The sequence below is a fragment of the Equus quagga genome, unplaced genomic scaffold (assembly GCF_021613505.1).
Source record: "Equus quagga isolate Etosha38 unplaced genomic scaffold, UCLA_HA_Equagga_1.0 207781_RagTag, whole genome shotgun sequence".
Taxonomy (NCBI): Eukaryota; Metazoa; Chordata; class Mammalia; order Perissodactyla; family Equidae; genus Equus; species Equus quagga.
Window position 1 is genome coordinate 1 of NW_025798979.1, and position 12,265 is coordinate 12,265.

The 12,265-nt window shown below is 36.5% G+C and overlaps 1 protein-coding gene and 1 pseudogene across 1 annotated transcript; both read left to right on the top strand.

The window, feature by feature from the left end:
• Nucleotides 1–2,350: 2,350 nt before the first annotated feature.
• On the top strand, nucleotides 2,351–3,286 carry LOC124233623 (olfactory receptor 5L2-like; annotated as a pseudogene).
• A 7,883-nt stretch (nucleotides 3,287–11,169) lies between these two features.
• On the top strand, nucleotides 11,170–12,102 carry LOC124233624 (olfactory receptor 1020-like). The gene has a single exon (XM_046650767.1). It carries the CDS (start codon nucleotides 11,170–11,172, stop codon nucleotides 12,100–12,102), a length of 933 nt encoding a protein of 310 aa, XP_046506723.1.
• Nucleotides 12,103–12,265: the final 163 nt, after the last annotated feature.

Here is a 12,265-nt window from a genome sequence, read left to right on the forward strand (position 1 = left end):
CCATTTTCCACACTGATTTTTGTCAAGGAATATAGAATTTATGACTGTAGAGGAGCTCCCTAATTGTCACCCTAATTCTGAGAGTTGAATTAATACGCCTCTGAGCTGGTTATGGGGAATCAGGCCACGTGGACCATCTCTGCTCAGTAGAGGAGGTGAATTCTTTGGGATTTGTTTTGGGTTTACCATCAATTAGTTTCTTATTGTCAGCCTGGAATATTAAGAAGAAAATTTTCCAAGTTGACTTTTCTGTTTTAACTTTGAAGTAGGCAAATGACAAATAGCTCAGTTTTTTTATTTTTTTTATTTTTGGGGGGGGGTAATGAAAAAACCATGACTTCAGGAAAGTGATGTTTCCACTTTAAAATTAGCTCAAGATGTGGAGAAAATATCAGATTATGTTTTCAGTCTGAAATCTCTTCTCTCAGTTTCATCATATATGTGTATTTGAAGGCATGGGTGTATTCCTCCTGCTGTCTATGAAGGAGGGAAGAGAATAAAATTCCTCAACTTCCGTTTGCTTTTTCTTTCTTTTTTTGTTAATGTAAGCCAGCTACTTGACTTTTCTTTTCTTTTTCTTTTAAAGATCGGCACGTGAGCTAAGAACTGTTGCCAATCTGTTTTTTTTTTTCCTTCTTCTTCTCCCCAAAGTCCCCCAGTACATAGATGCATATTTTAGTTGTAGATCCTTCTGGTTGTGCTATGTGGGACAGCACCTCAACATGGCCTAATGAGTAGAGCTGGGCTGGCCCCTTTCCTTTTCTTTAGACAGACGTAAATGGTAGATTCCACCTATGTGGAATGTACAGCATAACTACTTCCCCAACCAGCAATGTGAGAGAACTTGGGAAAGTTTTCACTTCCTTCCTTTTTAATGTGGATACAGGATTTATCTTTCTAGGATTGTAGCCAAATAAAAGTGATAATACATAATATATCCATCATACTTATTCATACCTCTCCATATGCATCTTCATTTACATCCACATGTATATACCAAGGGTACTATTCAATATCCTTTAAAAAAATTAGCCATCTCAAAAATGTAATTTCAGATAGCATAATAATTTGCTACTCTAGATATAATCCACTATGTTTTAAAAATTGCTCTAATTTAACAATTTTTCCCATTGTTAATATTACAAACAATGCTGAAATGTAGCTCTGGATACAGTTTTTCACAATTTTATGAATGTAATTAAATATTTATTGTAATCGCTTACCAAGAAGAAAATCTCAGGGCCAGCCCCGTGGCACAGTGTTTAAGCTCACTCACTCCATTTCAGTGGCCCAGGGTTTCGCTGATTCTGATGCTGGGCATGGATGTGGCACAGCTCATCAAGCCATGCTGATGTGGCGTCCCACAGAGCACAGCCAGAGCGACTTACAACTAGAATATACAACTATGTGCTGAGGGGCTTTGGGGAGAAGAAGAAGGAGGAGGAGAAGAAGAAAGAGAAGAAGAAGAGGAGGAGGAAAAGGGGGGGAGAAAAGAGATATTGGCAACAGATGTTACCTCAGGTGCCAATCTTTAAAAAAATAAAAAATAATAAAAAAAACTTAAACTTAAATTCTGATTAAAACAAAAGAAGAAAACCTCTCATAAAAAATATCATATAGCTTTTACTGTCGTCAGGGTTAAGATTTTGGACATACGTTGCCTAATGGCTTTCCAGAAAAGTGTAGACAACAGTTACATCTTTCTGAGTCATTATTGACATAGATTATTATCATTATAATTAACTAAATTACTTTGCTAATTTGATAAGTAAAAATGATGATGGCTTTTAGAATATATTTTAATTCTCTATTTTTCATTCTGCATAATTCTAGAGTTAAAGAATCATTGTGAGCCACTAAGCTCAAAAAAATTGGTCACAGTCCCTGCATGGAAATTGTACAGGACCTCCTCACCCCCTGCAAAATTTATGCTACTGATAAACTAATCTAAAAAAATAGTGTACACTTATAGGATCACAATAGCTGTCACCCTACATGGACAGAAATTGCTACATTTTTCAAAGAACAGTAGTTTATCTCCATGAGGCTGTAAAATCATTGAATCTGTTTCAGATTCCAACAAAACACCTAATTTAATTCATCAACCCAATTTATCATAGCAGATAACAGTTGGGAATCATATAGGTTTCTGCTGATACTTAAAAGTTATTTTGATCAGTGAGATCCACTGAGACATTGAAAATTTTGAATTATTTGACAATTGTATCTTAAATCACTGTCAATGCTATATTTTTCCAAAGTTAATATAAATGTGTTGTTTTCTCTCTTGTTCTCTTTTTAGAAGAAACGCAAAACATCGTTTGGTTTCCCATCCTGACACATGGTGGAAATGAGTGAGGAGAACGGTACCACTGTGACAGAGTTCGTTCTTCCTGGAGTATCAGATGCCCCTGAGCTGAGAGTCTTTCTCTCCCTCTGTTCCTTCTCGTATATGGAGTCACAGTTTGGGCCAACCTGGGCATGATTGCACTGAATCAGGTCAGCTCTGGACTTCACACTTACAAGTACTTTTTCCTCACCCACTTGTCCTTTGTGGATTTTTGCAGTTCCATGATCATCGTGCCAAAGATGCTATCCAATATCTTAAACAAGGAAAACTCAGTTTCCTTCCTGGGATGCATGGTGCAATTCTACTTGCTTTGCATGTGTGCAGTCACTGAGGTCTTCCTGCTGACTGTGATGGCTTGTGACTGCTTTTTGCCCATCTGTAGTTCACTGCTGTACATGCTCTCCATGTCCCAGAAATTTTGTATGGTCCTGGTCTCTAGCTTCTACATCTGTGGAACTGTGTGTTCTTTGGTTTACTTGTGTTTAGCTCTTGAAATCCCATCCTGTAGGTCAAATGTAGTCAACCACTTCTTTTGTGATTTACCCCCTCTCTTTACTCTTGCTTGCTATGTCATGTCCATTATTAATTGGGGCCACTTTCAGTGAAATTGTCACCATCGTGATCATCCTCACTTCCTACTGGTTTATTCTCATCGCCATCCTGAGTATACGCTCTGCAGAGGGAAGGTGCGAAGCCTTTTCTACCTGTGCCTCCCACCACACAGTGATTGCAGTCTTGCAGGGAATCATACTTTTCATTTATTGCAGGCCCAGTTTTTGCAACAGTGCGGATACTGACAAAGCAGCCACAGCGTTTTACACTGCAGTGATTCCCAGGCTGAATCCCTTGATCTATGGCCTGAAAGACAAGGATGTGAAAGAAGCTCTCAAGAAAGTGTTGGGATCCCAACTGCCTTTTGAAAAGCTATTTTCTTAGCTAGACTCAGGGTTTCGTTAGAGATCTTTAGTGAGGGGCTTGTTTTGGGTGGCTGTGAATGAAAAGTAAAATAAGGAAGTATTATTTGAGCTAAAGGACAATGTATGCTTTTTTGTTTTCTAGTTGCCTATCTTATTTAGACAAATCTTATCCCTTTTATTGGAGAGTTCAAGTGCATCTGCTACCTTTGCTGCTTGTCTCCAATCTTTAACTGCCTTGAATGGGTTTTTAGAGTGATATTGTTAGACTCAATTTCCTGGTCTGAGATAACATCAATAGATTTCTAACAAACTGCACATAAAAAGATATGTCTTTTCATCATCCTTAATGTGTGCAACCATTCTTAACAAATTGACTTCATTTTTTTACATGGGATGAGCATAGTTTTCTCTCATATTCTGTTTTTTTCATGAAAATTTGAACTAAATTTCCTGTTTGTATTTCTGAGTATTATTTTTTAGTTTTTTTGTTATTATCTTTCTTATTAATTTTTTGATTGCAAAGTAATAATTTTAGAACTTTTAAAATCTTCTCTTCCGCAAAACAGTGATAATAATATTCTACTTTTCTAACATTTTCATGAACACTAAATACTATATCTTAAGTTCTTTGCACTATATATGGTATATTATAACTGATCCATAAGTTACCTGCTGTTGTTGCTATTGTTTTTACTTTTACCTCTTGTTCTCTATTTTGCCTTGTCTTGGTTAAATAAGTGGATCATATATTTGATGTTGTACTTTTTTAAGCTTTTGTGCTCTTGTTAACGTTTTTTTCCTCTGCCTGGTATTATTCTAAGCATTCACTATATTTTCTAAATCTATTATATTCTAAACCTATTATAAATTAGATTCCCACAGCTTCTGAAAAATAATTAGTACACATCCTGTGGCTTAAAACAATAGACCTTTATTCTCTTACAATTCTGGAGATCAGAAATTTGAAGTCCACATAACTGGGCCAAATTCAAGTTGTCAGCAAGACCATACTCCCTCAAGAGGTTGTAGGGGACAATCTTTTCCTTATCTCTTCCAGCTTCTGGTGGCTGCAGGTATTCCTTGTCTTGTGGTTATATTACTTCTGTCTTTCAAGGCTAGCATCTTCAAACCTCTCTCCTCTCCATCTTTTCTACATTTTCGTGTGTGTGTGTGTGTGTGTGTTTAAAATAATCTTCTGTCTCTCTCTTATAAGGACACTTAATGCGGTTTAGAGTACACCCTGATCATCCAGGATAATCTGCTCATCTGAAAATCATTAACCTAATCACAACTTCAAGCGATACTTTTCCAAATAAGATGACATTTATAGGTTTCATGGATTAGAGCCTGATACACATAAGGTCCATTTTCAAGCATAACACACCCATCTTTTAAAAGCCAAATCATAATTTAGCTTTCCCATGTTCTTACAATGTTGACACTTCATTTTTTTCTTGCTTTCTTAAGATTTAATTTCATATTTGTTATTTTCTATTTTTTTGTTTAAAGATTTTATTTTTATTTTTTCTCCCCATAGCCCATAGTACATAGTTGTATATTCTTAGTTGTGGGTCCTTCCAGTTGTGGCATGTGGGACGCCGCCTCAGCGTGGCTCTATGAACAGTGCCATGTTCGTGCCCAGGATTTGAACCGACGAAACACTGGGCCGCCTCCAGCGGAGCATGTGAACTTAACCGCTCGTCCACAGGGCCGGCCCCTATTTTCTATATTTTTGCTGGATTCACTAATGCAACTTAGGTCCTTGTTGCTTTAATGAAGTAGGAAGAACTCGGGACTCGAGATTACACACCTCACCCCAGGTTCATAACCAGATGAGTTATTTTGAGGAAGACACAAACTTGCTTAATCTCAAGTTTCTGAAATATAAACTGGGGATAAGCTGCTAGCCTTAGAGAGTTATCATTGGACTTAAACATAATGACAAAACTTCAAGGACCAGTCCCATAAAAAGTACCATTATTAATGTTTTTTAAAAAGGAATCTTTGAGGGTAAGGATAATTTGGAAATATTCCAGTATCCCTTGGTGAAGACAGCTACTCATTATTTCTTTAAATAGATAAATAAGTAATGACTAAATGAATGGAATTATATTGTGCTTATGATGAAAATATGGCTCTATATTGGTTTTCCAATGTTTAAGTGGAGTGAGATTTACCATACCACCCATGATACTTCGTATTTTAGGGTGAAGTTAAGAGAAATGTCTTTCACCTTTGGTCCTTCAACTAGAACAGGATTTCTCAACCGTAGCACTGTTGACATTTTGAGCCAGACAATTTAGTGCTGTGGATGTCTTTCCTGTGTACTATGGGATGTTTAGTAGCATTCCTGACCTTTACCCATTAGATATCAGGACCACCCCCCCCACATTTGTGAGAAGCAAAAACATCTCCAGACACTGTCAAAACTCTTATAGAAAGCAAACTCACCTGAGTGTGGAGTCACTGGACTAGAAAGCATCAATATACTGGAGCTCTGGTCTCCTCAGAGGAGCCTTCAGGATTAAATTTTCCTGTGTTTAAGAAGCATTTTCAGCTATCCAGGTGCTCACATTTTAGTCAGTTATCAGTTTGATCTCTCTCTAGAATCTACAATGCCCCTTTCAGAGACCTTGGATCTGAGGGCTTCAGCGACGCAAAATTCCCCCCCACTTTAGCATGGATAACTAGGAGTGCCCATATCCTGCTGAGAGATAGACACACTTTTCATATCTAAAGACTGATTGTTTTGTTTTATTAGCACTAAGGATGGATGCTTTCCATTCAGCTTCACAAAAAACTTGACATAGCAGATCTGCCTTTCCCTCCAAATGTCACTTCATAGGTAACACCTCTAGTTGTCTGGGAGGAATCAAGGTGCTCTGGGTGCTCCTCAAACATGTCTGAAATCAGCCACATAAAAGTTTCTTTGTGTTTCTTTAAGTGGTTTTGTTTTATGCATATAATCTGGTCACTCCCTTACTTTTAAAATATAGGGGTTGATATGTTTATCTCATTCTCTTACTATTAGCATCTCAATTTTTGGGTGAGGACCATGCCTTTCCTATGCTTGGTGGGTCTCTTTCTTTGCACTTAATGGGATTTGGAGAAGTTTTCATGGCCAGTCTTCAAAAGACCCACTGATTGGTTTCTGGGTGGATAGTAGTGAGCTAGTGACTTAACTATGGGATTTTGCTGGAATTATTGGAAAAGAAGTTTCTTTCTGCTGAGATTTATCTTATGGACAGATGGAATCTCAAAACTCCTCATATCTCTCTTTGCCAAGATAAATATATGTAAATATAAACACACACTCATATATATACATAACTTGAAATGCATATTTTTGTATAATATGTTTATATTTCCAGTATTACCTTTCTTCATTAGTCAACACATTCTCTATAAATCTCATTTCTGAGTCTCCAATCATACCAGGGACTTTCCAGTCTCCATGTAATTGCTTATTTTGTTTCCTCTACCATCTTTCATTTACTGTTCTATACTTGATAAAATTCCTAATGTCGAGTTCAACTTATCTTCCTTTTCTCTGTTTTGTACTTAGAACACTGCCTAGCACAACATATTTACAGAGTAAATGCATTTAGTGAATGAAGATTCTCTGATCCATTTATGAACAGAATTCCATTTGAACATAAATGCACATGTAACACATACCAGAGTCATTAACTTCACTCATAATTGGTTTTCTATTTACACGTTGACTTTCAAGATCTTCTAGTTCTCAATACCTAGATAAATACATTTTTTCTTCTTTCCAGTTTATTCCACCATTCTATCACATAGAATATCCTGATAGTTTGATAAATTGCTTTGAGTTGGTTAAATCTAACTAGATAGCAAATATTATAATCCAATTTTATATACAATAATCTAGTATGTTGAAAGCCCAAACATATTTTTCTTTGAGACATCCTGAGGAGGTAGAAAAACACATTATATCATTTCATTTCTTGTTTAACCAACTCCTCAGTAGAACTGTTTAATTGCTCACATACATTTTCCCCCTGGGATTTGGATATTAGTGTGTGTGTTCCTGGGATCTGATGTGAGATTGGAGAGCTAATCTCAAAAGACTCAAAGCAAAGTATAAAAGATCTTGCATTATTCTAAGGAATGACGGCCTTTTTAAGGGAGGCACAAATTTATTCTATGAACACAAAAGGGCTGCCCAAATGGATTATAGAAAAGGTAGCAATGGGTCAATTTTTTAATCTTTAACTGTCAAAATAGATTTTTCCAGTGAACAATGAACCGATGCTGAGAACAGTGTAGTAAGAAGGTGAATGAAAGAAAGTGATCTGGCAAGTGTTCTTAACATAATCCTAGTATATTAGAGCTGGATAGGATTTTAAGTGTTCATCGTCTTATAGTCAATTATTTTACACATAAGAAACTGATGTTTAGAGAATAAACATGCCTAGAATGACACTTTTTGTCCTCAAGGTATTTTCAACAAAAACAAGAGCAACAAGATGGGCCTGGGCCCGTGGCATAGTGGTTAAGTGCGCATGTTCCACTTTGGCAGCCCAGGGTTAGCCAGTTCGGATCCCGGGTGCGGACATGGCACCGCTTGGCAAGCCATGCTGTTGTAGGCATCCCACATATAAACTAGAGGAAGATGGGCATGGATGTTAGCTCAGGGCCAGTCTTCCTCAGCAAAAAGAGGAGGATTGGCAGCAGATGTTAGCTCAGGGCTAATCTTCCTCAAAAAACAAAAACAAAAACAAGAGCAACAACAAAAAAAAGCACATTTAACACATGATCTTCTTAAGACAATCCTCAGTATTATTGGATTCTGATTTGGAATCTAAACACAAACACAATTCTCATTATCTACTATTTCTTTTTAAAAGTTGGGTAGGTTTAAATATAAATTAAAGCTGACCCAATTTGTATATCATGTTATTTATTTTATCTTATGGTAATGCATTGGAGTGAACAGTTATCAACACAAATAGAAAGATTAGGGTGCGACTAGGGGGTTGGTTTTAAGGGAATAGAAAACAAGTTTCAAAAGCAGTGACTAGGGCTCAATATAGAGAACTTACTGCAGGAATATGTAAATTTGCTGAACTCTTTCAGAAATTTTCATTCTCGCCTGAAAATTGCATAGAAGAATAGATTATTTGGCTTCTCTTTGGACTCCACTTAATTTTTTGTTTCTTCTATTCTTTTCCCCTTCCATTGTTCCATTTGGCTTTCATATTTCATTTTTGAATCCTGAAAGTTTCTTTCAGTCTTGAAGTGTGTAACATCCTTGAAAGATTCTTACAGGTAAATATTCTTCATATAATTTGATTTCTTTATTACCTTTAATTCTGTGATTGGAAATAAGGGGTTTAGCAGAAAACAGCTTGCACAAAGAAGTGATTGTTCCCTAGGACTCAGATCCCAAGCTTATTTAAGCATAGTCCCTAAGATAAGATTTTCTTTGATGCCTACTTTTTAATAGTTATTCTTCATAATTATCAAAAGAGGTGATGGCACAGTAATCACTGGATATAATTTTATCTTTCCCTCACCTTCACAGCAGTGGCCATTGCTCCACTCCCAGATCAACTGACAATCTTATGTCTCATATTTGTAGACATGTATAGATGAACGGTCACTCAATGACAATTGATAGTTTCGAAGGAGGAAGCCACATATATTTCAGCAAAAGAGAACTCCAAAAGAGTTGGAGTAGCTCAATGATGCTTTCTTTTTTTAATTAGCCCTTTTTTAGAGCAAAAAGAGAATCCTGGTTGATAATAAAATAATAAATACTAATGTCTAGGGAAGCTCAAACTTTTCTCAATGGTTGAATAATAATACTTAATATTTATTGAATGTTTGCTATGTGAAGAGCACTCTTCAAAATATTTTATGTGTAATTGCTCATTTAATCCTCATAATTACCTACAGACAATGTTCCTATAAAATGTAATTTACATATCAGAAAATGAAACCATAGAACTACCGAAATTTTGCTACAGTGCTACAAATATTAAGTGATAGATCCAAATTTAAACTCAGGCAGTCTGACTCTAGGGTCTATGCTTTTAATCATCACAACATACTGTCTCTATTACTGTGTTGAAAGAAGTAAACCTGCCTGTTCTAACTCATGCACTAAATGAAAATTGAAGTTAGTTTTAAACTGATATCCTTATATCAAATCTGGCACGTTAAGATTTTGGAAAATAATGATATTATTTACTCCAATCTTCTTCCTAAGTTTCACCATCTCTGACGCATTTCCATCTCTTAGAAGGAATTGTTTATTGAAGAGTGCTCTAGCCCAGTGATGCAGAATTTCCAATCTCTGGCCCTCGCTCTTTGATTGCCGAGCTATGCAACCCTGGACTGGCTAAATGGCCTGAAATAATAAAGTCCTTTTCAATATAATTGAGAGAGAGTGAATTATTAACATATTTGAAAAGGCTATGAGAATTAAATTAGATATGAAAGTTCATTGAAAATTACAAGATGAAAATATGTTAATACCAGATATTCACATCTACTCAGAATTCAATTAATTTACCTAGAAACAGAAGAAAGGTAGAAAATAAACTTTGAGTAATAATGCAGAATCTACAATTTCTATGGTATTTATATTTCATTCTCTGTGTCTCTAAATGTATGCAAAGTTTTAGTAAAGACATTTCGTTTTATTGAAAACCTGGAACAAATTGAGGAAAGAGCAGGAGGGTAAGACTCTTGTAATGTTGTTAGATCAGGTTCTGAGATGGAGGATATGGATAGAAAATGGAAATACATGTCAAATCTGAAGGTATTTAAAAGCTGAGCTTGTACAGGACATGGAATCATTTAAGAGTTTAAGCAAGAAGGAAACATAATACAAAATCTATTTTATATATATAACTCTTGCAGTGGTTTATGGATAGATTTTTTAGCATGTTTGAAAGTAGGGTGAGGATTGACTGGAGGGAGGGAGGCCAATTATGAGGTTCAACTGAGGAAAAAGAGGGATGAAATTAAGTAATGGAATGGCAGTGACGAAAAAGAGTAAACCTTGGATATCAGCCACATTTCCATATAGAATAAAATAGGTGACTGCATTGACTCACAACTGTTATATTTCCAACATCAGAACAGTGAAATAACAAGATGGTGATGATGTTGAGGCTGTAAGAAAAAAGTCATTTAACAATTATAATTTGACGAGTAAGGTACTACATTATCCTATCATAGATGGTGAAAGTGAAACTCAGTGATTAATTAGCCTGCCCAAGGTTTCACAACTACTGAGTGACAGAGTTATGATTCAGTCACTTACATAACTAAATCAGAATCGTTCTTCTTTCTATTTTATTAGTGGATTTCAAAAAACTCTAAGGACTTCCTTTGTTCCTCAGAGGCAAAGCCACATTTCAAGATAAGAAATTCAGAACTTCTGCTCCTCTGTCTATACAAGGCTTCACTTGGAAGAGCAATGGTTTTATTTGTTTTGGAAATAAACGAAAACAACACAGATGGGAAAAAAGACCATTTATTAAGACTTTGCTCTTTAGTAGTATGGTTGACCACCATCACTTGACATTGGTGGAAGATGAGAGAGTTGAAGAAAGTAAGAGTGAAACCCAGGCCTAGAATTCAGCAGCTGGTTTCATGGTGGTACCATTTGATGTGAAAACAATAGCTTTAAGGCACAGACATAGCAAATTATCAAATTAACAAAATAAAAGTGAAACCTACGCATTATATTACTCTAACTCTGGATATGTCTAGGTACTATCAGGATGCCCAAGTGGGTTTAGAATTACTGTTCTATTTATTTCGATCATTTTATTTTTATTTTTTGTTAAAATTGAGATGATTATTAACATTGTCATGATTACTCTGCCACAATTTCAAAGTCTAGGAGTGCCACAGAGAATGGAGGTGGAGAACTGCACGGCGAAGACTGAGTTCTTTCTCTTGGGATTTAGTGACCATCCAGAACTTCAGAGTGTTCTTTTTGCTGTGTTTTTCTTCATCTACTCTGTTACCCTCATGTGGAACCTTGGGATGATTTTATTAATCACAATCAGTTCCTACTTGCACGTCCCTATGTACTTTTTCCTCTGCATATTGTCCTTCATAGATTCGTGTTCCTCCTCCGTCATTGCCCCCAAATTACTTGTGGATTTGCTTTCTGATAAGAAGACCATTTCTTACAATGGCTGTGCCACACAGTTTTATTTTTGCTGCTCTTTCATTGACGTGTTGTCTTTCCTCTTGGCTGCCATGGCTTATGACCGGTACATAGCAATCTGCAACCCCCTGCTTTATACTGTTATTATGTCCAAGAGGATTTGCTGCCACTTTGCAATTGGAGCATTTCTAGGGGGCACCATGAGCTCAATTATTCACACCACTAACACCTTCCATCTGTCTTTCTGCTCCAAAGAAATTAACCATTTCTTTTGTGATATCTCCCCACTCTTATCTCTGTCCTGCACTGACACTTACATACATGACATTGTTCTGGTGGTCTTTGCTAGTTTGGTGGAGACCATCTGCCTTCTAATGGGTCTTCTCTCTTATGTCTGCATCATAGCAGCTATTCTTAAAACAGGTTCTGCTGAGGGAAGAAGAAAGGGGTTCTCCACTTGTGCTTCCCACCTGACCGTGGTCACCATTTACCATGGTACCCTGATCTTCATTTATTTGCAGCCTACCACTGGTCATTCACTGGATATGGACAAAGTGACCTCTGTGTTCTATACATTGATTATACCTATGCTGAACCCCCTAATTTACAGTCTAAGGAACAAAGATGTCAAAAATGCCTTTAGGAAATTGATTAGCCAACAATTGCTTTCTTAAAGTATGAAACGAAGCTTGACAACTTTACAGCCTTTCTGTTCCTTGGCCTTTGATTCTAACTGATGAAAAAAACCAGTTTAATGTGAATGTTCCCCAATTCTGTGGGTAATGAGGTCTCAACCACAGATTAGGGTCAGAATCTAATGTCTGAACCAGGCCTGCT

What these genes read in the sequence shown, in the direction of transcription:
- LOC124233624 (XM_046650767.1), top strand. Translation starts at nt 11,170, where the DNA reads ATGGAGGTGGAGAACTGCACGGCGAAGACTGAGTTCTTTCTCTTGGGA.